Here is a 27,195-nt window from a genome sequence, read left to right as displayed (position 1 = left end):
ATACAGAAAGGAAATTTGTCTATGCATCTGTCAATGTGCTATCGCTATCGCTAGAGTTTCGACAGGATAGCCTCAGTGTACTCCTTCGTGCCAGCTTTGCCTCCGAGATCCCGGGTGATGGCTTTGCCTTCCGCAATGGTCTGTGTCGATGTCAGCATGAGGGATGAAACAATGCACCTACGCTGAGAGCAGCCTTTTCAATCTTATCGGCGAAATCAAACAGGCCCATATGTCTGCGAGAGGTGTTAGTATATGACGAGTGGGTTAAATTTGCGACAGAATCCGAAAGGCATGTGTTTGCAGCTGGCGACTGGGTTTTACATGCCCCGGCTGAACTCACCGCAACATCATCAAGGAAGACAGGAGAAGCGCAGTGGGGTTGGCGAGTCCTTTGCCAGCGATATCGGGAGCGGAGCCGTGGACGGCTTCAAAGATGGAGGCGTTCTGATACCATTTAGCGATTGGCTGACGCTCCATTCACTCACCTTGCCAATGTTGCCAGAGGGAGTAAGACCGAGGCCGCCGATGAGACCAGCAGACAAATCAGACAGAATATCACCGTATCTATCGTTTATGAGACAGAGCAGCAGTTTATCAAAAGGGTACTTGCAAGTTGGGCATGACCATGACTCTGTCGGCGAAAGGAGCAGGGTCAGAAGCAATTCTCAAGCAGACTCGGTCGAGAAGGTCCTCGTCGTATTGGATGTTGGGATATTCCTTGGCAACGTCCCTACAGGCGGTGAGGAACATTCCATCAGACATCTTCATGATGTTGGCCTTGTGGACTGCGGTGACCTTGTGCCGGCCGTTTTCAGAGGCATAGTGGAAAGCGTATCGGGCCACTCGCTCAGAGGCCTCCCGAGTGATGAGTTTGATAGACTGCACAACGCCGTCGACAATCTACAGTAGAGTCAACACGGGTGAAAAATGACGAAAAGGGTCTGTGGTCAGGTCACTTGGTTGCTCGTTTGAACCGTCCAAGTTGCGAAGCAGCCTGGAAAGTCGAGTAACGAATCAAGGCCATCAGCCTACAGGACACCAATAAAACTGACCTCATGTTCAATGCCAGAGTATTCTCCCTCGGTGTTTTCTCGAATTAAAACAGTGTTGACATTGTCGTAAGCAGTCTTGTAGCCCTGGATTGAAACACAGGGTCGAACGTTGGCAAAGAGAGAAAAGGTTCGTCGGAGTGTAAGGTTGAGAGATACGTGACCTTTACCAATAGGCGTAGCAAGGGGACCTTTGAGGGCGACAGTGTTTTTCTCTATACTCTTGATAGCCTCGTCGGGAATAACAGTCTTTCCGTCTTTGAGGATAGGGGTCACATCAACTTCCTCCCATTGAATTGGCGTCTGTGGTCAAGTCAGATTCAGTCTTACTGTTGAGTCAAAGATTTACTTTGGCAGCTGCAAAGATTTGTTTAACGCTGTCTGCAATTTCGGGACCGATACCATCTCCAGGAATAAGTGTAACAGTGTAATTGCCCTATTCCATCCGCCCTGGTTAGTCATGCCCTCCTTCGCTCTGTATATCTTTTGTACGCACATTGGGACCCTTTTCAGCTGAGAATGCAGAGGTAGGCTTTGCAGATTGGAAAGCAGAATTGTAAAATCTAACGCCAGTAGAAGCCTTCAAACATATCAGTGTATTTTCAGCGCATTTATAGCTTGCCGCAAACAAAAGAAAACTCACTTGAATTGAGCGGAGAGAGGAAGCTAAACTCCTAGAGGTTGAACGGGCAAACATTATCATTATAGAAAAGCCTGAAGGGAAAAATTAAGAAAAGAAAAGGAAATGAAATGAATGTGCAACCTATATTATTTTATTTCGACGTCAGGGCCACAAGAAACGAGAATAGTCGGATCTATTCGGTCGAGAAAGGCGCGAGAGTAACCATGTGGTTAGGCGCGCGTAGAAGGTCGTGAAAACCTTTTTGTCACGTGACTTTTATTTTTCTGCAGAAATTCAAACTCACCCTGAGTAAAACTTGGTGAATTGTATTAAAAAATTCATCTTTTCATCTTTTCCTTTACTACTTATTTTAAACTTTTTCTATTAAAAATGGCCAGGACTTCCCAGTCTACTGCTCTTGCTCCTGTCAAGGCTGATAAAAAGGACAAGAAGGACAAGAAGGACAAGAAAGACAAGAAAGAGGCCAAGCCGGTCGCTGCTCCTGCTCCTGTAAAGGCTGTAAAGGTTAGTTGTGTCGGCATCCATCTGACTGAGCTAAAGTTACGTTAGGAATCTGTTAAGGAGAAGAAGGAAAAGAAAGAAAAGAAAGCTAAAAAGGCAAAGACCCCTACTCCTCCCCCCGAGAGTTCAAGTTCTGAATCTGAAGCTGACGGGTCTTCTTCCGAGTCTGAGGATGAAAAGCCCGCTGCCAAAGCTGCTCCCTCTACTGTAGGCAACAGCTCCAGCTTCATTTGGCGACTGTCTAATGCATTTGTAGAAGGTAAAACAGAAAGCTTCTTCTGAATCCGAGTCTGATTCTTCTGATGGGTCTTCCAACTCCGAGTCTGAATCGCCATCTGATCAAGAGGAATCTAAGCCTGAGGCTAAGAAAGACGCCAAGAAAAATTCTGACGATGAAGTATGTAGCAATTTTCAATTATTAATTTAATGCTGACCTATCTAGACTTCTGACTCTGATTCGGATGGTTCTTCAGAGGACGAAGACGAAAAAATGGAAGAACCCAAGGAGGCGCCAAAAGCTCAAAGTAACGGTAAGCTCCCACGTATTACGTGTCAACTTCAGCTAATACCCATTAGGCAATAAGCGAAAGGCCGATGATGAACCTGCTGCGGCTGCCAAAAAACCCCGTGCTGACGACGATGCGGAGGCAACTACCAACGTATTTGTCGGCCAGCTCTCATGGAACATTGACAACGACTGGCTCAAGTCTGAATTTGAGTCTTGCGGTGAAGTCGTTTCTGCTCGTGTAGTCTACGACCGAGATTCTCAACGATCTAGAGGTTTTGGTTATGTTGAGTTTGCCGATCTTGAAAGTTCTGCCAAAGCCATTGAGAAAAACGGCGCTGAAGTTGATGGTCGCGCCATCCGTGTCAATTACGCCACTGCCCGAGACCCTAACCAGGCTGCTGAGAAGCGGGCCAAGGTTTTCAACGATAAACAATCTCTTCCCGCTGAGACCCTTTGGATTGGTTCCCTCTCATTCTCTGTCACTGAGGATCAAATTTACGAGGCCTTCGGCGAGCACGGTGACGTGCAATCTGTCAGACTTCCTACTGATAGGGATACTGGTGCTCCCAAGGGTTTCGGTTACGTCCAATTCTCCTCCACTGAGCACGCTACTACCGCCCTTAAGGCCATGAACGGCCAGGAGATTTCTGGCAGGGCTATCCGTGTTGACTATGCTCCTCCCAAGCAGGACAACAATGAGCGAGGAGGCTTTGGTGGCAGGGGGCGCGGAGGCGGTAGAGGTCGTGGTGGCGACAGGGGAAGGGGTGGTGGTGACAGAGGAAGGGGCGGTCGCGGCGGCCGTGGTGGACCTCCTAGAGGGTAAGTTTTTTTGTCGTGCATTTCTCGTTGTATTCGTGCTCATCTAGGACAGTGGCGCTAGAACGGGTGGTATCGTCAGAGGTGAAGGTTCCAAGGTCACCTTTGACTAATCCTTTTAAGCCTACTGTACAATGTTCCCCCTATTTTTTGGTTTTTGAGCCGTTCAGATTGCTTTGAATAGAGCGCTTCATTATACAATATTTGACCTCCAAAAGGATACCCTGCCTCAGTTTATCGCTTGGCAATAATCTACTCTAAATTCTTTGATTGGAAAAGGCTCCAAGTGTGCTATTGATCATGTGTATGCATCAGGACCTGTTGGCTTTGGATACCATCTCAAACATAGTGCGGCATAAAAAATCGCAATTACTTGATAGTTAACCGGCTTCCGGCTATTGAATTTACTTTTTTACATTATTTTACATCTAATCTCGACCGCAAAGGTTCTCAATACTTTTACAAACTTACAATCATGATTGTTTCAACAGCTTTTCATAATCATTTTATTAGAGCTCTTTTCTCATCCATTCAGAAGAGAATTATGTCAACAGCTCATCAACATATACCTTCTCTAGCTATAACTGACGAGGAAACTGCTCGTCTTCAGGTAGTTATCTTGGTTCATATTGTCCACGGTAACTTGCTTAATCCATTTACAGAAGCTCTATGCCAAATTCCAAGATCCTACATCCCACTACCATCTTCCTCCTGGGACAGGAGGTCCTGGACATGAACAAGATCATGCATCTAATCGAATGCCTGAAATTAGCAAGACCGTCGCTTCAAACAGCACTACAACCCATCTGCTGTCTGCCTCGACAGGTCCCACAGAGTTGTCAAATACATCAGCAATGAGTGGCTCGTTTGAGGGCAGGAGTGAAGAGGAAGCGTTGAAATACTTTGAACAACATGGACACGATACTGTCGGTCTTCTCAAGTGGCCTGTAGCCTGGGGCGACCAAGATACTTTCCAGTGAGCTCTTTGCTCTGCGCGCATCCTCACACACAAGGGGGTTGGAACGCTGATGGCTATGTACAGACATGTCAACAATGTACAGATCGTTCGGTGGTGTGAGTCGGCAAGAATCAGGTATATAGACAGCTGGGCCAGCGTACTTGGGGAAGAAGCCATAAGTGGTATTCTTGTAAGGCAGGACCTGACCTGAGGCTGGGCAAGCTAATGGCAACTTGAAGCGTGCTAAAGGAACAGGTGTTATCCTCAAAGAAATCAATGTCAAATATAAAGCCCCCATAACCTTTCCTGATACGGTGAGCGGTTACGGTGTGGTCAGGCTACGGCTCTCAACGTTGACGGCACCTTGAACGGTAGATCATAGTTTCCAACCAAATACATGCTGTCAATCCAGAGCGTGCAAGCTATGGACATCGGCATCTCATTTGGTCATTGAAAGATCGGCAAGTCAAAGCTATCGGTGATGGGCAAGTTGTCAAAGTATTCTTTGAGTGAGTAAAATGCTGAGCCAGAAGTAGCACCATAGTCATGTACGACTATGACAACCTCAGAAAAGGTGTGATGAGTGACAAGCTGAAAGCTCTATTAGAGAATCTTGCTTCAGGTAAGCGATAGGAATGTGCATTCGCATATGCAAAGAAGCCATCTCAGTATGATCCAATCAATGATGACGGAACAAGAGGTCCCATTGGCCGCAGAAATAATGTAGATGCATAGAATATACGAAGCTCACTAAAATACAGGGCAGTTGTTCTCAATAGTAATGTCAACATGTTCAAACGTTTATATTATCAATCCAGCTGTCAACGCTACCAGCGTCACCAAAACACCGACAAGGCTGTCCCTCAAAGGCAATCCGACACGTCTTGCTGCTGCACTATGAAGGAGAACCGTTGTCGCTTCACCATTTGCCTCGACAGCACCGACTGTATTAACTGGAGTTGGTCCAGTCCCGAAAGGGTTTGTTTTGGTTGATGAAGTGTGTGAAGTACTAAAACCCAGCCCTCCCGAGCTTGTCGAGGTATCACTTTCGGAACCTGACGCTGGAAGAGTACAGTTTGACCTGTAGCCTGATAGGATGAAGACTGTCAGTACGAAATTAATTGGCTACAGTATGAAAAAACCAACTGGCATAAGCGCGCATTTTGTCTTTGTCAGAAGCCTGGCTGGATCCTATACAACTGGAACACGAGCTAGCCGCCGACAGACCATCGCTGGTGCATATGCAATTGTCGTCGGTGCAAGTCTAGTTGGAGTCAAGATTGTTAGCAGAGACACTTCAAGCACCATGGCCAAAAGGACCTACTTGGGCTAATTTCTGCCACTGTTGGCACTTGTTGGTACAAGTTGTATTGACGTCGGTCTTGAAGAACTGATGGGCAGAGTCCAGCGCCATATTTGTTGATCCACTGGTGGGAACAGGCTTCTTGGAATTCGTAGCTGTGTCTGAAAGCGTGCTAGATGCAGTCGACCCTGCTGCACCCGAGGTAGAATCCGTCGCCAGCGCCATCACCCCATCCAGCCCTGTTGATTTGGTAACACCAGTCGCTGTCCGAGAAGCTGATCCTCCAGATCCAGTACTATTAACTGAACCCGAAACACCATCCGTCTGGACAGCAACTACTTTGCTACTGCTCACGTCTGGACGATTGCTCACCTCAACCATCACTGTGCTTGTAGGTTTTGCAAGACCGACATTTACACAACTTTTTAGGTACGCATTGTAAACGTCAACCGCATCCTGGCTCGCCATACACTGTGCACACTGTTGGGCAGGAAAAGAGAGACCGCAAGCGCAAGCGTCGTCAGAACATTTCGAAATCGAGCTGAGAAAGGCAGCACAGCCGCCCCCTGAGCTTATACAAGACCCATAGGGATTCGCAAGTGTTGCCAACGATGATGCGAGTGGCATGTTGTTGGTTGATGCGCTACTAGGTGCAGCTGTGATTTTGTCACTGTTTGAGGTCGTTTGACTAGTGGTCGGAATACTGGACATATCGTCTCTTGCCAAGATACTCTTTGCCGCCATCACACCGTTTGTCGAAACGACTGGACTTTCTTGCTGGGCCAACCGCTTTGCGAAGTATAAGGCTGAACCTTTATCTCCCTGGTTGACAGCATATATTGGCTCAGCCAAGAAAGCTGCCACTAACATGAGCGAAGGAACGATAAGTCCTGACTTGACCTTGAACATGGTCATCGTGGTGAGCTTTGTCCTGCCTGGTTCGCTGGTGTGGCGTATGGGAACGACGATATATTACAGAAAAGATGGTTGACGTTTTCAACACATATACAAGCTTTGTCGTTGTCTTTTGGTTTCTTGTTTAAGGTGAACAAGTATACAAATGGTGAATCAATAACCAATCTGTCAAGTGGCAAACGATCCAGTTTTATCAACGAAAAAGGGTTTCGTGTATATTTCGTAGCTGATATCCTGCTTCATGGATGGATGAGACGGAAAACGATGACAGTCCTTTGCCTCTTGTAAACATGTTTGATGACCCTGGTTGGTGCCATGAAAGGATAATCAGAAAAAAGGATACCATCATTGGCGGCAGAGAGAGTATTGCCAATGTGTAGCGAGTTGGAGTGGGTCTATATTGGCTGCGAGGAATGGTTAAAGTGATAGAGCTATCAAAGAGATGTGCGTTCAAGTATTATGTATACTTTGTTTACAGACATGTATAGGGTAGATATGTTTAGGACCTTTCCCATATTCTATCAGCTCTATGCAGATGCCCTTGATGGCGGGAATCGTTTTCACAGTATTGTGGTCTGAAAATAAAGACATCGTACATGTTGAATGATAACCCAAACCAGATACTGGAATGTTGTCGTTAAACACTCTTGCGTGGTTATCTTACTACCTTTATCGCAAGACACCTTGTGGGTTTATCAGGCGCTGTCCCAACACCCCTTGAGAATGATTCTCATCGATACCTTGCCCGCAAAAGAGGAAAAGGTGAATGAATCCCATGATCACGTTTCCCAAGGGTAGCGCAAGAGTGCAGCTACTGAAGCCACTTTCTCTATGTACGACCTGAAACAAAAACCCCAAAAGGTCGACGTCAAGTTTTTGGACGTTGAAGGTCCATTTTTTGATAACGTGAACGTTTCTTGGTACACAGGTTCATGCCTTGACGTTGCCACACCCATTGACGGTTTGCAAGTTTGCTGGTGGACTTGAAAATGCAATTATAAAAGTGGGCAAAGGTGGTGTTTATGACAACAAGCTTTTGAAGTCCTCCAGTACCGATGAACCCTCAGTCATCAATTGAAGTGGATGGGCTTTCACCTATCTTTCCGGCAAGAATGCGGTAGCGCAGAATGTCGCTGCGAATTCGTCTAAATGGAATCAGTCACCGTTCAGCTATAAGGAACTCACATTGGTATAGATGACTGGATGCTCAAAGCATCCATCAATCTAGCCACTCTTCTCACCAGCAATAGCGCTGCCAAATCACTTACACTCAACAAAAGTTATACAATTATAAAAGTTGACAATAAAACGTGAGCAGTTTCATTATCTTTCTTAACCTAAGGCTAATTCCACCACAGGATTGAACTGTGAAATCCCACCGACAAAGACTCAAAGAGAAAAAATAACTTGAAAGTTGATGTTTCTACTCTCAAGAGCGGTATCTTGTATCTGTATCACCTGAAGGATCGGGAGAAATTGTCTGATTAAAAGACTGAGTGTGAATGATGCCGATGACTGTGAAGGTAAGCTTGCGTCTTTGCAGTATAATTGTTGCTTACTTTGATGTGTTTTGCAGCAGAGCATCCATACAAATATGCAAGATTCGTTTGTATTTGTACTCTTACTGGCGTCAGGAAGGACGATAACAAATGTAGCTCTCTTTGCAAGGGCGATGCGACTGAGATGGGCGGCAATGGAGGTGATCTTTGTGTTTACAACACTAGTGTGAGCGGCGGAGTGTACATGACCAGCCAATACGCGAAAAGGACACTCTCTGCGGAGTTCGGGCTTCAATCTATGATAGGATTTGAGTAAAAGTTGAGTGATAAGAGAAAAAGGTTTCTAAAGGTTTTTCACCAAGTTATATAGCCTAGGTCAATTGTTTCGATTCTCTGGTCTTCAATAAGGTATCTAAGAATGAATGAGCTTTTTGCCATTTCGTCTCTGAAAAGATGCAGCTAGACGTTGGTACGAATTGAAAACCTTGAATGTTCTGAAATAACCGTGAGAAGACAATGATATGCATCATTGCTTGGCTTCCCAACTGACACCACACCCACAAGCGCCCCCTTCCTTCGCTTGAGGGTTGTCCTGTAGTCGAAAAGAAGAACCTATGAGTTCTGTCGCATAGTGCAAAGTAGCTCCCTTGAGCAATCCAAATGAAGTGATATCGACAATGACCGGAATACAAGCAACGCTTTCGGGTTGCAGTATACTAAAAGGTATTGGTGATCCGTTCGATGGTTTGCAAGTCCTCAATCGGTACGCACTAGTCATCAATATCTCGCTTCTCTGTCAAGTCCATTGTATATTGATACCCATGACACCCTCCACTCTCGACTCCTATTCGTAAAGCCAATCTTCCCTTTTGAAGAGTCTCCAAAGATTCCCGTGAAGTTATCCGCATTAATTGCTGAGCGTCAAGTCAGCAGTGTTGAAATCAAAAAGTACTATTCAAAATCACCTGTATAGCTTCAGGGGTAATGTTCAAGAAAGCTTCTTCTGGTGGCAACAGCTTCCCTTCTTCATCAAAGAATTCGTTTTGTTTTATCGCTTCCAAGTTGGGTGCGATGACCTTAATAATTGGCCTAGGAGGTATTGGTGGCGGCGAATCGGGCACATCAGAGCGAGATGTATTTATAGAAGAGGTAGTTGCTAAGCGATTGGGAGATAATAGGCCGTGATTTGGAGGATACTTTTGCCGAATGAGTGAACAAGTTGTATAGTGATTTGCGCGAGATGGTGGTAAGTACAGAAGGCGAGAAGTTGAAGCAAGGATTGAACGAGAAGCAATACGGCGGGAGCATGCAATGCAGACAATACCCATGTTGACAAATAAATACTTGTGGTAATAGAAAAGAAAAGTAGAAAACAAAGATTGGCTTATCAATTCAACCTCCAACTTTGCCAGTGATCAACTGCCACTTTAGGATATTACCGGTAAATCCGGAGTAGTAATCACCGGTTATGAAGAACGCCGGAGACTACTTACTCTAACCAACTTTTTGATTATAAATACTTCTTTGAATGAATTGATATCCTGTTTTATTCTTGTTTTGTTTTGTTTTCATAACTGACACAATAATGTCGTCTACTTTCCAAAACATCGCAAACTCCATTCCCTCTCTTGGGAGGGCAAGGCTTTTGATCAATTCTGCAGACGATGTCGTCGTCGTTAGTGCCGTTAGGACACCCCTTACAAAGGTCAGTCAACCATGACCAGTACCAGTTATTCATTACTGACAACTCTGAAATCATAGGCCAAGAAGGGCGGCTTCAAAGACTGCTGTCCCGAGGATCTTCTTGCTGCTGTTTTTGTGGAAACTCTGAAACGAAGCAAAGTTAATCCAGCTCAGATTCAGTATGTTTTGGGTATTATCAAACCAACATTTAACCGTTGTTTCTAATGACCCTCAGAGATATCGCCGTTGGTAATGTCCTTCCGCCAGGGGGTGGTGCCAACGTGGCTAGGATGGCTCAACTCTTTGCCGGTATTCCATACACGTCAGTATACAACTTTTATATCCACTCTAATCATCTAATCTTTGCCATAGCACACCCATCAACACTGTAAACAGACAATGCTCTTCAGGCTTGACAGCTGTAGTTCAGGTATATCCTTGTCGCCGTCAGAGTTGCACATCTGCTAACTTTGCACAGATTGCCAACGAAATTAAGTCTGGCGAAATTGACATTGGCATTGGTGCAGGTGTCGAGCACATGACAGCACATTATGGTGCAGGTGTTCTCCCCGAAAAAATGTCTGATGAAGTTCTCTCCAATCCCGAAGCTGCGGATTGTCTTGTTCCCATGGGCATTACTTCTGAAAATGTCGCTAAACATTACAATATATCTAGAGACGTTCAGGATACTTTTGCCGCCAACAGTTTTGGGAAAGCTGCTGCTGCTCAGAAAGCTGGAAAGTTTAAGGAGGAAATTGTTCCCGTCAAGGTATGACTATAGCCTTATGCCACTACAACAGCTCACCCCGCTCTTTACAGGTTAAATGGTCTGATCCCAAGACTGGAGACGACAAAGAAATCATTGTCGACTTTGACGATGGAATCCGAGAGGGCGTAACTAAAGAATCCCTTAGCAAACTCAAACCTGCTTTTTCCAAGGAAGGCTCTACTCATGCTGGGAATGCCTCTCAGATTTCGGATGGCGCAGCCGCGGTATTGCTTGCTAGAAGATCTGTAGCACAAAAGATGGGATTGCCCATCTTGGGCAAGTTTGTTGTTTCTGCTGTCGTTGGAGGTGAGTTCATAGCGCATGGCATCGTTTCTGCTAATCACCCATCTCAGTGCCGCCTAAGCTTATGGGGTTCGTTGAAACAAATACTATCGCGTCGCTTGTTTCCTCGGCTAACATGATAACAGAATTGGACCTGCCTTCGCAATACCTAAAGTCTTAGAGAAGGCTGGCATCACAAAAGAAGATGTTGACTTTTTTGAAATCAACGAGGCATTTGCTTCTCAAGCTGTCATGTCTATCCAACATCTCCACATTCCGTTTGACATTGTCAACCCCAACGGAGGAGCCATAGCTATGGGACATCCTTTAGGATGTACTGGTGCGCGTCAAATTGCTACTGGATTTTCAGAAGCAAAGAGAGAAAAGAAAAAAGTGTTTGTAACGAGTATGTGCATCGGAAGTGGTATGGTAGGTTTTTGCAATTCTAGGTATCATCATTTGAAAACTGAGCTCATGCATAAACAGGGTATGGCGGCAGTGTTTGTCAATGAACAATAAGAGGTTTTTGATCAGCCATGGTCTGTACGGTAGTGAAAGCTTGTATGAGCTTGTGATTGGTGATGCATTTGTATGCTTGCTTTTATCCGTAGATATTCACGGTGTTGCCTATGAGTATAGTAGAATCAAGTCACAGATGAAATAGATTGTAAACTATGCCGTTGATCTCTGCAAATCAATCCACTCAATTCTTTTACACAAATAACCGTCCAACACCAAGTCCTATAAAGACTATATCACTAGATTAGAGCAGCATTCATTTTCATTTTCACTTTGATATCAATAATACAACGACTGACCTGTTCCGATCAATGCTGTGACCTTTCCAGTTACTATGGGCGCCCCTATCGGTCTAACCTTTTGAAAAGCTCCTTGTTGTTTTGCTTGATACAGAGCGTAGAGGCCAACACCAGTAAATGCCGTTGCGCCAGTCATGCGACATATGCTGCAGTCAAAGTCAGAATCCGTTTCCTGTAGGTTTATGACGAAGGTATAGCAACAAGAGACTGTGAATTTTGCACTAGTTTCATCGGAAAATACTTACAGGCAATCTTTGCGTGGAAATGCTTTTGTCTCCCCAGGGTCTGTTACATGAGTATTTGTGGAAGCCATGTCCTGTTCCAGAATTGAACACTGGGAAAAGTACAGGACGATTGCTATGATTCTCTGCAAAAAGTAATTATAGATTGAAAAGGGATAATTGATATAAAAAAGAGTCAAAAAAACAAAAGTGGAGGCAAGTTGCCCAACGGCCATCGTTTCTGACTTTTAATCTTTATCATTTTTATATGTTGTGAATAGAGCAACAAAAGCAAAAGAGAAATGGATTCCTATCTCAATGAGGAATATTTTAGCTATGTAAGTCTAGTTGCTTGCAATGATCCTGGTAGTGCTTACCCTTATGATATCTGTAGTATCCTTACCAAACAGTATGATCTACGATGATGCCAGTAACTGCTTACCGCTACTTGCAAAACGTACAAGCTGTTTACCATGAGAAGACTTTTTGCTCTTATCAACTCACAACAGACAAACTTGAGCTACTGTGCCGCGAAAAGCTAATATAGCTTTGCCTTCCCAGCAAGTCGACCTACTCTAACCGCTTACATTCCCCAAGTCAAATGTCACAACACCTTTGGTGACAATTCCCAGTCGAAAGCTTACAAGTGGTACCATGGACTTCTCTTTACCAAGACAAACGGCTCATAATAAAAGTATATAGGTATGTGCAACAGACATTTACTCACTACTTTACCTCTGTGTCAGGATTGAGGTTGGTCTTGGAATTTGAGATTTGACCTTGGGACGAGGCTTGGATTGGGTGGGAATTATCTAACTGGAATAGACAAAGACAGGTATCAAAATTCATTCTCAAGGAACTATCAACAACAGGTCCTTTTTTATACCTTCTCGGCTTTTGCTCATCTCCGCCAGGCCCACGTTGATTCAACTGTATCCATTTGCCAGTCGCACATATCGTCCTCAGATCGGCTCACCGTTCTCTGCCATAATCCTGACACTGGTCCTATTAGGGATTATTCTAGGCAAACAATGGATGCATTGGGTGTTTCATACATTTAGGCAGTAATGGACATTCAAGAATGGGAAGAAAAAGGTGATGACTCTTTTGGAGTTGTATGATTAGCCCATTTTACATCTTCAAAAATCGAAACCACCAAGAAAAGCACTCACGTTCTAATAGACAACCTGGATCAGCCATCAATAACAATTATCCCGTCATCTCTCTTCAATCGACTGCTTTCATCATTAGAAAAATGCTCCCAAGCGCCGCCACTGTCCTCTGCTCTATATCTAACCAGCTCTAAATAGACCAACGAATGGATAATGTATATAGAGCAAAGACATAATCAGAAAATCATATCAATAACTCATGTATCCAGAGAACGAGTCATCACTCGCTAGGTTAGTCACTAGGAACGGCGGCACCTACCGCCTCTTGATTCCCGAAATCACCCGTGAGCGCCACCCGAAAATCTATATAAAATCACATACAAATATCCCATCTATAAAAACCGTCGTATCTGCATCATTTCTCTTTTCAACATCTACACACTCACAAAAAAAAAGAAAAAGAGAAAACACAACATGTCGTTGGCTCGCCTCACAACAGCTGCCCTCCGTCCGGCCACTTTCCGACTTTTACATTCTGGTCCTTCCTGTCTTGGAGCTGTCGATCCGTTCCCGCTTCCGTTCTCAGATCCTAAGCTTATGCAAGCACAAAACCGGCTTTCAGAAGACGCTGCAGAGTGGCCGATTCCACAGCCGCTCGACCGTTCAGGCGAAGACGAAAAGACACTGCGAGCCCGGTTGGTTTATCAAACGAGAAAGAGAGGAACGCTCGAGACCGACCTGCTCCTCTCGACTTTTGCGCGAGACGCGTTACCAGAGATGAATCTTGACGAGTTGAAGGCGTTTGACAAGGCAAGTCGATCTGACGCGACATGGACGCGCTACTTGGACGAGTTCCTGGTGATCCGCTTAGACTGACGTGACGGACTGTAGCTCCTGGACGAACCGGATTGGGATATCTTTTACTGGGCCGTCGAGAAGAGAGAACCTCCTCAGCGTTGGAAAGACTCGTCGGTATTAAAAAAGTACGTTGGTGGTGGTGTACTAGCATGGCAAGCTGACAAAAGTCCCCCAAGATTGAGAAAACACGCGAAAAACGAAGGCAAGGTGGTGAGGATGATGCCAGCATTGCGCGTCTGAGCATGCATCCCACGTGGCATTTCAAGCTACCACTGGGCAGCGCACCAAGGATAGTTGAGCCATATGATTTGCTCGATTTTGGTTTGCGCACAAGCCTTTAGAGACGCGACGGTGATTAGATTTCTTTTTCTGCACCAGCATAAAAAATATATATATAATGCCTTTTTTTCGCTTTCTCGTCGTTTTGCCACTCTAGTATGTTTGACCTACCACGCGTCCAGCGTTATGTCGATGACGTTTTTATTCGTACGCCAGCCTTTTATGGCGACCACGGAGGGCCTGGTTGGTACCCAGAGCTCCAGACTCCTACCCAGTCGCGACTGGCTGTGAGATGGAACGCTGAGCTGGGAAGGGACGTGTATATTCAGCCTGACGCGTTATTCCTCACTGGACTGGATAAGAGGCTGGGCCGTGAAGATATTGTGGAGACGTTTAGGCGGTTTGGGCTGGGGAGTCGAGTGAGCTAATCATCGCTGGATGGAGTGTCTTATTGACCGGTATTGCCAGATTGAGATTCCTTTTTTTCGCCCTCACAAGCACCTTGAGAGTTGTAATGTTGCACTGGTTATGTTTCCATGCCCTCGTCAAGCAGAGGACGCGCTAATTTTCTGTGTGGGTGTGAATGTCTGATGATTTGAGTTTTCTGATTTGCCGATAGAATGAAAATTCATGCTTTTTTGGTGATAAATGGGATTTTAGGGGTAGGTTTTTAGAAATCAACAGTAATGGAGAGAAGGCTGGAAAGTGCGACGACATTTTGGTGAGTAGAGACGGTGTAGCGTCAGTGGCTTACGTGTTGGTAGCTCGTTCGAGAAGAGTTGTCTCTAACTCCGGCTCACATTCCCACTTGTGTATCGCGAGATATGGCATCTTCCAACCTTGCACTGCCTAGTAGCTGGAATGCTGTTGGTTATTCCCGTGATGCTTTTGCTCACAAACGCAAATTGGCCGACTACGACCTGAATCGCGAGTACATGGATGAAAGACGTGGTTCTGCTCAATATCTGTACAACAGAAGCTGCATATACGATGAGAATTTGAGCAGAAGGGATGGGTTGGACTTTTATGAGATGCCGTCGCCACCAAAGAGGAGGTTCTTGGGACCGCCCATGCCTTGTGGCGTTGATCAAGACGATCTACAAGACGATCCTCACGGATATGCGTCTGGAACGACGGACTCGATAGAAGTTTATGATTCACTTGAATCGTACAGGTTACCTCTCTCCCCAAAACGTCGTTTTATGGAAGAACATCATTACAGTTTCCCCTATCCAACCTATACGAGTACGGATACATGTGACTTTGGGAAGGAAAACAGTCTTGTTGGTCCTTTTCGCCATGACAGGAACCAACATTCATCGCACCATCGCCAGTATTATGATAGGCCTTCTCGCTCTGCGGCTGCAAAAGTCAACAAGGTAACCAGTGTGTATGAAACGATGCGTATGTCGAGCGTCAGCGCATTGAATCATGACGGCTTGACAAGTCATGTTGAATCTTCTCGGCCTCTTTCTCATTCCAGCTCTTTCTCGCTGTTGAAGGATGAGACATTTATGGTCAAAGAACTTTGTGCCACCAAGCGCCCATTGTCTTTTGCTAGTAATAGACAACAGAGCCAAATCGACAAGAGTCAGCAGGATGAAGCCAGGATTTTGGACGAACGTAGGGTGTCTGTCATATCTCTGCCGAATCAAATCATTGGAGAAGACGGGGAAGAAATTAAACCAGGCGAGCCTCTAGCCTTGACACCCCTTTCACAGACCTTTCCGTTTGATACAGACGAAGACAGCGAGGGTCACCGTCAGCCACACTCTGAAGAACGTAGTGTCAACCAATCTCTTTCCAATGAAAAAAAACAAGTATCCCATTGCTTGCCTACCCTCCCTCTCTGTTCCCCTCGTTTGTTACGTAGCCATGTGGAATCCTTTTCTCACCACTTCCACCCCAGAACTCGACAAAGCTACACTGAGCCTCGCTATATTGCTGTGTCTCCAAACTTACAGACATTGAGCATCATGAGAGACCTGGATGCAATACCACCCGTAAGAGACTGGTGCAACATCTGGTCTGTTGACGCTCTTTCCGAGGAACAGAAGAGGTTGATAGGACTTGAAAAAAAGTGGGTTTTCACAGGCCCAGCTGGAGATGTGTGGCGTGAGAGTAAGGGAAGTGCAGTTGTGTTTGATAGCAAACAAGTCAAGTAAATCAAGTTTCAAAATCTCATTGTAACATCTAGTCCAACCATTCTGATTCATCCAAATGACATTTGTGCGTAGGTAATATACAACAAACGTTACAACTCTTTCGTATAATGCTATGCTCTCGTAGACGTATAACAATAGTGCAATGATGCTGTCTTTGTCATAATGATATGTAGTATGTTGTGTGTACAATAATCTTTGTGCTTACAGACGCAGCTTCAGACTGGAATGAACTTGGAGACCATCCCAATAGGAATACGATCATTCTCCTCTAGACATCTTACCCAAACATTATCTTCCCACTTGATAGGAATATACTTTGTTTCCTACCTATTGTCAGCCCCGTTCACTTTTATTGTTGGATTCCTACAAGATCAAGAACCAGTCGATTCCAAAATCCAGCCGCCAGTCGTTGATGAGCGGCTTGCGAAGGATGAAAGCAATCTATAGGTGATAGAGCCGTTATTGGGTAATTTGCCAGGTCAACGACAGTTCCAGGCTGCCTATATTCTTTGTCAATATAGGTTGCTTTTGAATCGTCGGGAAACGTACCAGATGGCTCCAAACGTGGGATCTTCTTCTCTTTCCCACTCACGTACAACTTCCAAGACGGCTTCATCGTAAGCCTCTGCCAGCTCATCCATCCTTTTCCTGGTCCAATCTCCTACGAGTCCAGGAAGGAGGGCACAATTGCATTCCAGGGGGAGATGTGGAATGGTCGGGGGGATGTGAGGAGGTTGGCAGTATGGGTCTTTTCGTGTGAGCTCGTATATCGAAGAAACACGAAAGAGGCCAACTATATCTATTGGTAAATGTAGAAATTTGTGAATTGGATTGACTTACTAATGTTGACTATGATATTTGCTAGGACAATGTCAAAAGTGACTAAACATTCGTATAAGGAGTTTGACTTACGGACATGGGCTCGCAAAAGGTTAACGGCTTTTCGTATATCTCTGGCAAATTGCTTTGAAGAGCCATGGAAACTGTATCCTGTCACATTGGCTACATTGAGATATGCCTCAGATAGTTACTTCTACTGTTTTGAGCTTACAGGACATGCAGAAAGCACACTACACTCATGTTAGAGTTGGGGTTTTGCATGGTGATAGATACACACAATGTCATTGGCTCCAATACCCAGATTGACGAGCTTCCATTCCTCGTCACTAATCCCAATCTTCTTAAGTCTGGGTAACAGATAATCTGCCGTTGTGAATGTCAATGTTGGATTCAAGATAAATGACCAACAGCGTTAAACTGACCTTCAACTTGTCGAACCAATCCGGCGGCGATACTGCCTGATATCCCTGCGTTCAATCCATCCTCCTCTGGTCTATCCATACAACCCTTGGCTCCAAGCCCTTGTAGACAGACGATAGGCGGATGTTGACCTTTCGATACACCTGTCACTGGGTGGCCAATATAGTGCTCAAGGATTCTAGCGATCGTTATCGAACCGGGATCACCACCCGTCGGGTACGATAAACCACGATATTCTTGAATATCAAACAGCTTGGAGTAAAAGGGACGCTGACGTGAATTGGAAGATGATCTTGATTGACCTGCCAAAAGTCCTGCCGTGATACTATCACCAATGGCCATTACCACTGTAAAGTCATCCGGTCGACTGCACAAAACGTCAGGCATTACCAGGTCGCAAAGAGTGCATCTTTTAAACAGATACATACACGTCTGTGACAGACTTTGGATTGTTTCTTTCGGTCAATCGAGGACATTGATCAAGGTCTGCAAACCTGACCAACTTGCCAGGAAGATTTGAATGCGGTAAATGTGGTGTTAATGCAGATATTTGTAGGATGGTGACAAGGAAAAGAGTTAATATGGTTGTAGCCTTTACCATTTCAATGGAAATGAAGATGATTATTATTATTGGAGGATTATAACTTTTGGATTTGTGGAGACGAACCAAACAAAGGGTGATGTGGAGTCGTGATGTCACAAGATCTTCAGAAAAAATGGAGGCAGCTCCATGGAATAACGGCATTATAAACTGAATAGAAAAACAATTTATTTAATAGTTTTCATCTTTTCAATATAAAAGTAATTCAACATGGAAAAGGATTCTGCTCAGAAGTTAGCTTCAGAACTAGTGACTAGGTTTATATCTCTGGATAAGTATGTCGTTGCTGTTTAGCCACGGATTGACGAGTACTAACCGCGAGCATAGAGTCCAGTTTGATTCAGTGGTTAATGAGTATTTCGATGTCGGTTTTGTGACTTTCGTATGAGGAGAATGCTGATGTCTGGTTTTAGACTGAGTGCACGCAAACGTCCAGGCTTGTTGAGATTACTGGGGTATCCCGAATCAAACACCTTGCAGCTTTGGAGGCTTCCGTTGCTACAGAATCTCGGATAGTTGGTACTCCAACCTATGATCCAGCGTGAGCCTTTTGATATGTGTACTGTGAACACGTCGTAACACTAGAGAATAGGAGAGAGATTATCCATTTTTCCTATGAGCGCACCTTCCATCCGCCCCTGTTCCCGTTTCCCCCATTCAATGGCTTCAACAACTGTATCAAAAAGTATAACGTGAAGCTAACTTGGGATTCTCAATTCCAACTCAATCCATCTCAAAATGAGCAGGGTGAGACCAAACTATATGTTACCAAGATTGGCCCTACCACGAGGAGAAACACTTCATGGCTTGAAGATTCCCTGTGAGGACAAGCTTTACTATTACATTGACGATGCTGATATCATGCTACAGACCCTTTGTTTTGATAAGGCCTTTACTTAGCTTTATCTTTGGAACCTTTGTCGATGCTTACAGCATCATGTCAAGGCATCCAAATACCGATGAGAACCGATTTTCTGCATCTTTGTCTATTATAGCAGAAGTCATCGGAAAGAGCTTGAACACCGATGTTGAGACAAAATTCAGCAACCTGATAGGGCTTTTATATCTGCCTTTCTATATGTAAGTGATAAACACCTGATCAAGCTTATACTCTTGTGCTGCAAGGCTCTCGAGTATCATCAGCATGTTGTATGGTTCCATCAAGTCTATCATCCTATTCGTTTACGATACTCTCAAGCTCGATGGTAATCCCTTGTATCAACTTTTTCTCGTCTCTGCAAACCTTTTCATCCAAGCCTTCAACATCGTATACGTCAACGTCCGGCAACTTCTTACTTCCTTGTACACCTACACAGAGGACAAGGCGAAGCAGAACGGAATCCCTATGGACGAGTACAAAAATGAAGGAGCCAGAATCATCAGAGGCGTTGGAAGCTGGTTTGGAATGCATTTTGACACAGTTTCTCGTAGTAAGTTTCGTTTCCTGTGACCCAATGCAAGACTGATCATGCAAAAGACCAAGGATCTACACCGAAGCGAGATCTTCAAGCTCCTAGCTATGCGCAGGCCGTAAAAGAGCAAGCATGAGATTACCAAGATAGCTACTCGCGATATGTTCAGAAAACATGTTTATAGGTATTTCTGTATAAACTGTTATGTTCAAAATCAGAATGTACTCAAAAGTATCATGTATAAATCCGGAAAAGCCGTAATAAAAGCGTCGGACATCGCCACTGTGTGACGTGTTAATTTCTACCGGTTGAGTTTAAGTTGTTGTGCCGGTTATATTGTCATGAGCGAATGACCTTTCATAACAATATAACAGATATAAATCTTTGTTTCTGTTGGTCTTTATCTTTTTCTCCTCTGTATATCATTGACGACGATATGCTGCAAAGGCGCCTGTTACTGACTCTAGCAAGGCTTCGGCACCGCGCCTATCCTGCTGCTACAACCATCCAGTCACGATTTTCATTCAAGCCCTTCCATACTTCTTGTCAGCTATTAGGATCCTCTCCGTTCAAGCTATTTGACATTGGTGAAGGCATAGTAGAGGTTGAGATTCTGAAATGGCACGTTCAGGAGGGCCAGGTGGTTGAGGAATTTGACCCACTATGCGAAGTTCAAAGCGATAAATCCGTGTAGGTGGACTGGTCTCGATATAAGGCTTCGAGCTCACGAGATTGCGAAGAGTAGAATTGACTAGCCATGCTGCTGGGACTGTGATGAATATCCAGAAGGGGGTGGGAGATATGGTCAAAGTTGGACAAATTCTTTGTGTTATTGACTCTCCAGATGAGGGAGGAGAAAGAGAGGACATTGACGCAACCGAAGTAGAGAGTAGACCGTCAGAATATCCCAAGACACCAGTTGCTTTACCTGAAAGCTTAGTTGACAATTCTTCGTCTTTTTCGCGCGCGCGAGAAGTGATTAGAGCAGAAGAGAGCTCCAGAGTGAATACCACCGAGGAGCATAGTGAATGTCTCAAAAAAGCAACCGAGGTAGAATCTCCGCCTCAGACTCAGTCATCTCTCGAACGAAAGCTTCGCAGAAGACACCCATTAGACGACTCTGCGACAACGACATTGTCCCCTACTCAACACGAAGGACTTTTAAAAGGGAAAGATGAGGCAATGGATCTTTCTGGTCCTGCCCAATTTACAGGTGAAGCAGCTATACTACCCTCCGCCACCCTGCGTCCTACCTCATTACACAATGGGCCTATAGAGGAAAGACAAAAGTCAAGTGAAAAAGACAAAAAGATTGTGAAAGCGTCGCCTGCAGTTCGCGTCCTAGCAGCGAGGCTTGAAGTGGACTTGGCCACTGTGAATCCAACAGGAAATAATGGGAGGGTGACTAAGGATGACGTAGAACTCGCAGCTGGGTCATCAGCACTGAGCAGCCTGAAAATCGGTCGCAAGAGGAGTACCACGACAGCAACTTTGGGCAAACCGGACGAACAGAGCACCACCAAAGTTGAGTTTGGGCGGACTCGCAAGGTCATGTGGAGGGCTCTAGGAGAGCAGGCAGCAATTCCTCATTTCGGGTGGGTAATTTAAGGCTATCCTAATGGAAATGGAAGCTAAAATGGACACAGATACTGTCACACTCTCAACTTAACGCCTCTTTTACCATACCTACAATCCTCAAAACCCTCATCTGGGAAGCTACCCTATCTCGCTTCAGACCTTCCCTCGTCTCTAGTTCATCATCCGGAGGATACTCTCGATACCTTGAAGAGTAAACCTACACTACTCAGTCTTCTGATAAAGTCATTAGTGCTCGCTCTAGAAGAGCATCCTGTTTTGCGATCCAAAGTGAAGGAGAGTGATGGCAGTAGATGGCTAGAAGTCAGTAGATATGGTATAATTGGTGTGGCTGTATCAGGTAAGCACTGCTATACTTGATTTCGGGTGTCGTCATCAACCCAATTAGATCCCAAACACGGACTTCTCACTCCTTCTCTTCCTGCGTTACCACCTTCGACACTTGTGTCCCAGATAACATCTCAAATCTCAAAGCTTCGCGAGAATGCATCTCGTCCATCTCCGCCCCCACACCTTACCATCTCTTCGGTTGGTGGTCTGGGAGAGGCAACCGGCGCTATGCCAGTAGTTCCCCCTGGAGGAGGGTTGGCTATCTGCGCCGTTGGGAGAGCCAAATGGGAGGTCGAGTGGAAAGTCAGAGATGGAAAGGTGTTTGATTTGGATGAGGAGCAAGTAAAAGCAGCGGGCTTGAGAGGGGTCTTGAGAGCACCTGTCGGCTGGAGTGCTGATCATCGAGTGGTAAGTCATTTTGACAGACCAAAGTGGCTGGACTTGGGGCTTATCTGCGCTTAGCTTGAAGGGGCAGAACTTATTGCTTTCACAGAAACATGGAAGAAATATGTCGAGGATCCGTCAAGGTGGATTGGTATTGTATAGATTGTTACAATTCCTCGAATGAAATAAGAAGTATCCAAAGCAAATGGATAATGCGTAAATTCAAGTTAGTTATGACTTTTAATTGTATTTACTTTGTAAATTGGCTGGTTAATTACAATTATTGACAGATAAATAATGGTGCCAGAAACGCGTCTTGATGATGATTAATGGTTTATTGTGATTTTTCCTTAAAAACAAATTCTTATTCTACTTCTTTTCTCAACTTTCAAATCAGTATTGTTGTTTTGAACCAGCGCTATCGACAGTACTTGTAATGCCAGATGCCACAGAAGCAGACGTTTTGGTTTATCACCTTTCAGTTGTTTGTGGACTCTTGCCGTCTGGGAAGGAAAGCCCTTTCGTGGAGACACGTCCGATATCGTTTGAAGATGTTACCTCGGACGTTTCTCCATGCGCGACGCAGAATGAGATAAAGAGTGGAAAACGCGAAGCTAGTTTTCTCCAAACGGTATCAAGGTTAAAGAAGCCAAGAAATTATGTGGAAGGTAGCGCGATAGACAGAATCAAGGAGGTTGACACGATGACGCCCAAAAAGAGAAAGTCAAAGGCTCAAAACGAAGGTCGAGCCAAAGCAGAAAGCGGATGGATTATGCTCCCGGAACAACCTTTTGAGACTTCCGCTAGTGACAAGATCAGAGGATTACCAGCGCATCTCTTGTCACAAAGGGATGGGGAAAAGAAGGAGAAGAAAAACAGTAGCAAGGAAAAGGGCAAAGAACACAAGACAGAGACCATAGTTGAGCAGCTTATGCCAGCATTTACCACAGCTACAGAGGATTGTCTCAAGCCAAAGGAGCAACAGAAAAGGAACAAGACAGAAAAAGACGTTGGTAAAAAGCTTTTCATTGCGGCAAGCTCAATCCCTTTGGGAATGAACGAGACGACAAATAATGCAAAACCAATTCGAAAAGATAAGGTGATCATACCTAATACAGTCGTCCGATCTATGGCTTTCGCTACAGCTGCAGACAAGGAAGAAGAGAAGCCTATAAATCACCCATCAACCAAATTGAAGAGGAAGCTTGACCAAAGCAAAGCTTCCCCAAAACTGAGTCATTCAAATAGGAGAAAGAGTTTGCCGGGGCGAGCTGCTTCTTCCATAAATGATTCTACCAAAGGTGCAACAGTAGCTCCTAAATCATCCAATCCGACGATTAGGCTGATGAAAACAAAAGAAGTACCACGGTCTGTCACGCCTCTCTCAAAACCATCAACGCCAGATGCTCGTATGAGGAGGGCTCTAAGCATGCCTGTGACAGAGGCCGATGTTATTCGTTTTCATCTCACCGGTTCTACTTCTCCGGCGCCTTCTATATCACAATCTCCTCTTACTGTCATGTCAAGGGTAAAAAAGAAGAAGAGAGATTCTACTTTAGAGATCCCTCTGAGACAAAATATGTTGCCAAAGCCTTTAGATTTGGAAAAGGAGGGTAAAGATGACGTAAACGAGTTCAAGTTTAATCAATTAAATGTGGGAAAAAATCGGTCTATCTCGAATGCTTCCAAGGCTGTGTCTGCATCGGACAGGATTGCACCTTTTGAAACATTGAAGGGAAACAAGGGCCTGACAGTTAACAAGATGACTTCAAATCCCGCATCTGAATATAAGTTATCGGCTTCTAGGCTCCCTTCTCCTGAACTTAAAACCCCAGAATCCCCTTTGCTTCATATGTTAAGTCTGAAACATAATTCTTTCAAGAAGACAAAAACTCAAAAGAGATTGAAGAAAGAAAAGGTTATGAGTGGAATTGACATGGGTAAGGAAAGCACAGATATGGAGACCCAGATGAAAAGCATCAGCCAGTATGAAGCCACAAACAAAGAGGTCCCAAAGGAAGACGCTAACAGTATGGGTGACTCGAGCGAGAAGAGCAAGCAAGGTAAGAAATTCAAGGATGTAGACGACCAGAAGGACAGCAAAGACGAAAGAATAAAAAAGAAGGACGGCAAAGGCGAAAGAATAAAAAAGAAGGACAGCAAAAAAGACAAGACATCTGCTGCCTCATCTCGAATTTCCTCTACTCCAACCGAATCAAAGTCAACCATATTTGCGCATGCCCTACCCAAGATTGCTGCGACTCCTCTGTCCTCCAAGAAGAAGATACGCCTCACAGAGTTACCTGTGCCTATTTACTCTCCCGTATTCACAACTTCTCTTTCTAAAATGCCAAAAACAAGGCCCTCTTCTCAGATGTGATCTTAGCGCCAAACGTCAAGTTAGCTATTCCAGTTATCGTCTTTAACTGACTTACTGATGTGCCAGCCGCAGAGAGCTATGCTACAAACAATCACACTGCTCTACTTGCTTACTTCGCATGGACTCGCAGCGTCATGACTTACGACAATTGATCTGCAAAATCTTGATCTCCAAATTGAACCCAGAAAGATGAGAGAAAGACATCGAAGGGTAAGAGTCGTAAACGAGTACAAGAGATTCAGCGCGGTAAGCATCAATTTCTTACCTTCTGAGTTCGCTAATAGGTGCTTCTATCGTAAGCCCTACCTCGCAACGTCCGTACAAAGAGGGAGCAACTAGAGTTCCAAAAGCAATATGTGCAAAGATTCTATACGAAACTTCAAATGAGGCATAACACCGATATGAAGACTCCTTCTGACAGAGATTGACGGAAATCAGCGAGGTTGTTACGAATTTCGCCTCCTCGTCTTGACAGCTTCTTCTTATCATTGCTTGAATCGTATTCGACTATATTACAAGTACAAGGTCCACCTGTGCTATCTTTCCGTACGCTCTACACACCAACATCGGCTTGGTCCTACAGATAATCACGAAATGGATGTTTGTTTATTTCATTCATCTCTTCGTAGTTTCATTCCGAAAAGTTTATCCTCCCTGTACTTCACGCAGCTCCTTTTGTCTCTTCCTCGTGATAATGACAATGAAATCATCTATCCAAATCCTTTATGCATCCGCACTATGATCAGTATTTGTGTCTACAACAGGTAATACAACAGTCAGATCAACAACACCAACATCAACCCTCTGGTTCTTCTTCTTTTAGTTTCATCTCCAGTTAATCCAGTAACGATCCAAAGACATGAGCTATAGATATTGACGTTACAGGTGCATCGCCCAAACGTCAGGAGAGCTAGAACCATCAACATTCTACTTCAAGCTGTTTATCCTGCAGCTCACATTCATTTATTAATCCTCGCATCTTGATCTATCTCTGCTCTTCAATAAAACTGCACATCTTGGACAATTATCCCTGTTATAGGTCTCATTTCTTTCTCCTGCGATCATTCAAAGCATTAAAAACTCAAGCCTCTCTTACCCATTACACTTTATCATGCTATGGATGACTTGGAAATTTTTGAAAGAAGAAAGAGAAAAAGAAAAAGATAATACAATTTCAAGTGGTCATCTTTGGTGGAGGCAATTCGGTGCCTGAATATTGATATCAATGGGTTTTGACTTCTTTTTTATATATATTATTTTAACAAACGTATATATTTCATCTATCATGCCAATTCATACATTGGCGTCTGTTTTTGGAGACATACCAACCTCTCAACTGGTATTGGGAGCTGCTACGTTTGCCCTCATATTTTCGCTCACGATCTGGGCAGGCGGAAAGAAATGTGTCTGGGAGAGAGAATGGGCAGGAAAGATGATTATGATTGTGGTAAGTGTATAGGAAACTGAATGAACTATATACATCAGCTAATGGTTTTTAAAGGCTCAGCCTACGCCAACAATACTAACCCTATTAGACCATTTGCTCCATTTGCCATCTCCGCCTCAAATCCTGTTTCTTCCTCCCATTTCGAGTCCTTTACCAGATGATCTCTTGACAATACTCCATGCAATGAGGATCTCTGCAGGGAAAAACCCGCTGGCTCAGCTTCACTGCGAAAGTCTTCCTCGGACGCCTACTGCTGTACGTGACTTTACCAAGAAATGGGCAACGGCACCTACAGGCACGACTGGCGCTGAGGGAAGGAGAATCGATGCTGTTGTTTTGGGAGAAGGTTGGAATGTCTTGCCTATGGAGGCAAAGACTGAGGGTAGATGGAGCACACACGAGCATCAGTTTCATCTCTTGACCTCGTTGCTGCCCTACCTGCTTCGTGCTCCCGCGGAAAGAAACATTAGGATTGTCTCTCTCATTTCTCCTTCGTGGCAAGCCGCTATCCCCTCAATGCAGGGTGTCAAGCCCCGCCAAGATATTGTGTACAATACAGGGGCTCGAAGTGTCACGACTATCTTGCTCATGAATCATTTCCAACTCATCTTCGATACGCTTGCTTCTGCAAGTCTTGGGACTATCAAGCCTATCCCCAAACCTTCACCGACCACTGAAAGTGATGAGAAAGAAGCCAAGTTGACCAGGAAGAGAGACAAAAGTATCAAGAGCAATATCATGGCGGTGAATGTCATCATGCCATGGACCAGGTTTGAGGCTATCAAGCCCGCTGTAGTCGAGACGACGCTGAGCAAGATCTTGTATGTTTCTTTAGCGCTGTGACATTAGCAATCACTGATTCACGCAGATGGATCTTATTCTACCCTCTTATCCTTATCTTGACCCCATCGTCCAAGAATGCAATTCAATCAATACTCTTTGCGCTATCGGCTCCAGTAAGATACGAGCCTCGAGACGAAACGGTGAAAATCAAGGATCAAGGGAAAGAGACATTGGAGGATAGACGTAGTGCTGTGGAAGGAGGCGATGTCATTCGAGATTGTGCAGTCATCGAGTATGTATTTCAAAGCTATATGTAGATCTTGTCACTGAGTATCACAGTGTCCCGCCGATTGTGAAGGATCCGATATTCTCAAAAACAACATATGACGCTTTGGAAAAAGATGTGGAAAAGGGGGTAAAGAAGCTTGAAATGTCTGAGAAAAAGACAGACAAGCCTTGCTGATTCAAAATCTATCCCAGTTTGACCATGTAGCTGTTAGATAGTGCCTTATACCCAGCACCGACAATAACCCTCACAAGATTGCCAGACTATGCAATTGAGTAATACATGCATGAGCTAGACATTCTGTTGGTTTTGCGCCTCCATTTCCCTGCCTGAGTCT

At 44.6% G+C, this 27,195-nt stretch overlaps 14 protein-coding genes across 14 annotated transcripts; 9 read left to right on the top strand and 5 right to left on the bottom strand.

The window, feature by feature from the left end:
- Positions 1–50: 50 nt before the first annotated feature.
- L203_103742 (isocitrate dehydrogenase, NAD-dependent) lies at positions 51–1,746 on the bottom strand (the record flags this gene model as incomplete). Its single annotated transcript, XM_066213134.1, has 9 exons — positions 51–127; positions 178–233; positions 341–425; positions 482–564; positions 611–900; positions 1,053–1,352; positions 1,399–1,485; positions 1,546–1,629; positions 1,693–1,746. 9 exons carry the CDS (start codon positions 1,744–1,746, stop codon positions 51–53), a joined length of 1,116 nt encoding a protein of 371 aa, XP_066069231.1.
- Positions 1,747–2,061: 315 nt separating this feature from the next.
- On the top strand, positions 2,062–3,630 carry L203_103741 (uncharacterized protein; the record flags this gene model as incomplete). Its single annotated transcript, XM_066213133.1, has 6 exons — positions 2,062–2,196; positions 2,242–2,400; positions 2,450–2,590; positions 2,636–2,723; positions 2,770–3,520; positions 3,573–3,630. The coding sequence occupies 6 exons, from the start codon at positions 2,062–2,064 to the stop codon at positions 3,628–3,630; spliced, it is 1,332 nt and encodes a 443-aa protein (XP_066069230.1).
- Positions 3,631–4,061: 431 nt separating this feature from the next.
- On the top strand, positions 4,062–5,108 carry L203_103740 (uncharacterized protein; the record flags this gene model as incomplete). The annotated part of the gene is made up of 6 exons (XM_066213132.1): positions 4,062–4,127; positions 4,180–4,493; positions 4,560–4,665; positions 4,715–4,789; positions 4,851–4,960; positions 5,012–5,108. The coding sequence occupies 6 exons, from the start codon at positions 4,062–4,064 to the stop codon at positions 5,106–5,108; spliced, it is 768 nt and encodes a 255-aa protein (XP_066069229.1).
- A 168-nt stretch (positions 5,109–5,276) lies between these two features.
- On the bottom strand, positions 5,277–6,693 carry L203_103739 (uncharacterized protein; the record flags this gene model as incomplete). Its single annotated transcript, XM_066213131.1, has 3 exons — positions 5,277–5,563; positions 5,622–5,739; positions 5,800–6,693. The coding sequence occupies 3 exons, from the start codon at positions 6,691–6,693 to the stop codon at positions 5,277–5,279; spliced, it is 1,299 nt and encodes a 432-aa protein (XP_066069228.1).
- A 2,025-nt stretch (positions 6,694–8,718) lies between these two features.
- L203_103738 (uncharacterized protein) lies at positions 8,719–9,520 on the bottom strand (the record flags this gene model as incomplete). Its single annotated transcript, XM_066213130.1, has 3 exons — positions 8,719–8,908; positions 8,964–9,106; positions 9,158–9,520. 3 exons carry the CDS (start codon positions 9,518–9,520, stop codon positions 8,719–8,721), a joined length of 696 nt encoding a protein of 231 aa, XP_066069227.1.
- Positions 9,521–9,777: 257 nt separating this feature from the next.
- On the top strand, positions 9,778–11,445 carry L203_103737 (uncharacterized protein; the record flags this gene model as incomplete). The annotated part of the gene is made up of 9 exons (XM_066213129.1): positions 9,778–9,897; positions 9,954–10,054; positions 10,111–10,197; positions 10,248–10,305; positions 10,354–10,644; positions 10,695–10,950; positions 10,998–11,016; positions 11,073–11,355; positions 11,413–11,445. 9 exons carry the CDS (start codon positions 9,778–9,780, stop codon positions 11,443–11,445), a joined length of 1,248 nt encoding a protein of 415 aa, XP_066069226.1.
- Positions 11,446–11,638: 193 nt separating this feature from the next.
- Positions 11,639–12,057, bottom strand: L203_103736 (uncharacterized protein; the record flags this gene model as incomplete). The annotated part of the gene is made up of 3 exons (XM_066213128.1): positions 11,639–11,676; positions 11,745–11,890; positions 11,990–12,057. The coding sequence occupies 3 exons, from the start codon at positions 12,055–12,057 to the stop codon at positions 11,639–11,641; spliced, it is 252 nt and encodes an 83-aa protein (XP_066069225.1).
- A 1,494-nt stretch (positions 12,058–13,551) lies between these two features.
- L203_103735 (succinate dehydrogenase assembly factor 2, mitochondrial) lies at positions 13,552–14,175 on the top strand (the record flags this gene model as incomplete). Its single annotated transcript, XM_066213127.1, has 3 exons — positions 13,552–13,887; positions 13,969–14,060; positions 14,112–14,175. 3 exons carry the CDS (start codon positions 13,552–13,554, stop codon positions 14,173–14,175), a joined length of 492 nt encoding a protein of 163 aa, XP_066069224.1.
- A 197-nt stretch (positions 14,176–14,372) lies between these two features.
- L203_103734 (uncharacterized protein) lies at positions 14,373–16,455 on the top strand (the record flags this gene model as incomplete). Its single annotated transcript, XM_066213126.1, has 5 exons — positions 14,373–14,633; positions 14,683–14,787; positions 14,834–14,935; positions 14,979–16,375; positions 16,452–16,455. The coding sequence occupies 5 exons, from the start codon at positions 14,373–14,375 to the stop codon at positions 16,453–16,455; spliced, it is 1,869 nt and encodes a 622-aa protein (XP_066069223.1).
- A 139-nt stretch (positions 16,456–16,594) lies between these two features.
- Positions 16,595–18,240, bottom strand: L203_103733 (uncharacterized protein; the record flags this gene model as incomplete). Its single annotated transcript, XM_066213125.1, has 9 exons — positions 16,595–16,702; positions 16,747–16,879; positions 16,929–17,172; positions 17,220–17,240; positions 17,292–17,381; positions 17,431–17,449; positions 17,497–17,582; positions 17,642–18,006; positions 18,068–18,240. The coding sequence occupies 9 exons, from the start codon at positions 18,238–18,240 to the stop codon at positions 16,595–16,597; spliced, it is 1,239 nt and encodes a 412-aa protein (XP_066069222.1).
- A 210-nt stretch (positions 18,241–18,450) lies between these two features.
- Positions 18,451–19,788, top strand: L203_103732 (uncharacterized protein; the record flags this gene model as incomplete). The annotated part of the gene is made up of 7 exons (XM_066213124.1): positions 18,451–18,515; positions 18,568–18,604; positions 18,654–18,781; positions 18,833–19,060; positions 19,111–19,320; positions 19,366–19,670; positions 19,718–19,788. The coding sequence occupies 7 exons, from the start codon at positions 18,451–18,453 to the stop codon at positions 19,786–19,788; spliced, it is 1,044 nt and encodes a 347-aa protein (XP_066069221.1).
- Positions 19,789–20,088: 300 nt separating this feature from the next.
- Positions 20,089–22,124, top strand: L203_103731 (uncharacterized protein; the record flags this gene model as incomplete). The annotated part of the gene is made up of 5 exons (XM_066213123.1): positions 20,089–20,342; positions 20,393–21,247; positions 21,299–21,588; positions 21,637–21,986; positions 22,041–22,124. 5 exons carry the CDS (start codon positions 20,089–20,091, stop codon positions 22,122–22,124), a joined length of 1,833 nt encoding a protein of 610 aa, XP_066069220.1.
- A 274-nt stretch (positions 22,125–22,398) lies between these two features.
- On the top strand, positions 22,399–24,770 carry L203_103730 (uncharacterized protein; the record flags this gene model as incomplete). Its single annotated transcript, XM_066213122.1, has 5 exons — positions 22,399–24,285; positions 24,349–24,361; positions 24,415–24,473; positions 24,528–24,588; positions 24,643–24,770. The coding sequence occupies 5 exons, from the start codon at positions 22,399–22,401 to the stop codon at positions 24,768–24,770; spliced, it is 2,148 nt and encodes a 715-aa protein (XP_066069219.1).
- Positions 24,771–25,627: 857 nt separating this feature from the next.
- Positions 25,628–27,035, top strand: L203_103729 (uncharacterized protein; the record flags this gene model as incomplete). The annotated part of the gene is made up of 4 exons (XM_066213121.1): positions 25,628–25,789; positions 25,844–26,610; positions 26,658–26,864; positions 26,912–27,035. 4 exons carry the CDS (start codon positions 25,628–25,630, stop codon positions 27,033–27,035), a joined length of 1,260 nt encoding a protein of 419 aa, XP_066069218.1.
- Between the last annotated feature and the right edge of the window lie 160 nt (positions 27,036–27,195).

Source organism: Cryptococcus depauperatus, chromosome 4 (assembly GCF_001720195.1).
Source record: "Cryptococcus depauperatus CBS 7841 chromosome 4, complete sequence".
Lineage (NCBI taxonomy): Eukaryota > Fungi > Basidiomycota > Tremellomycetes > Tremellales > Cryptococcaceae > Cryptococcus > Cryptococcus depauperatus.
The sequence above is the reverse complement of the archived record's forward strand: the minus strand, read 5'-3'. Positions and strand labels throughout refer to the sequence as shown.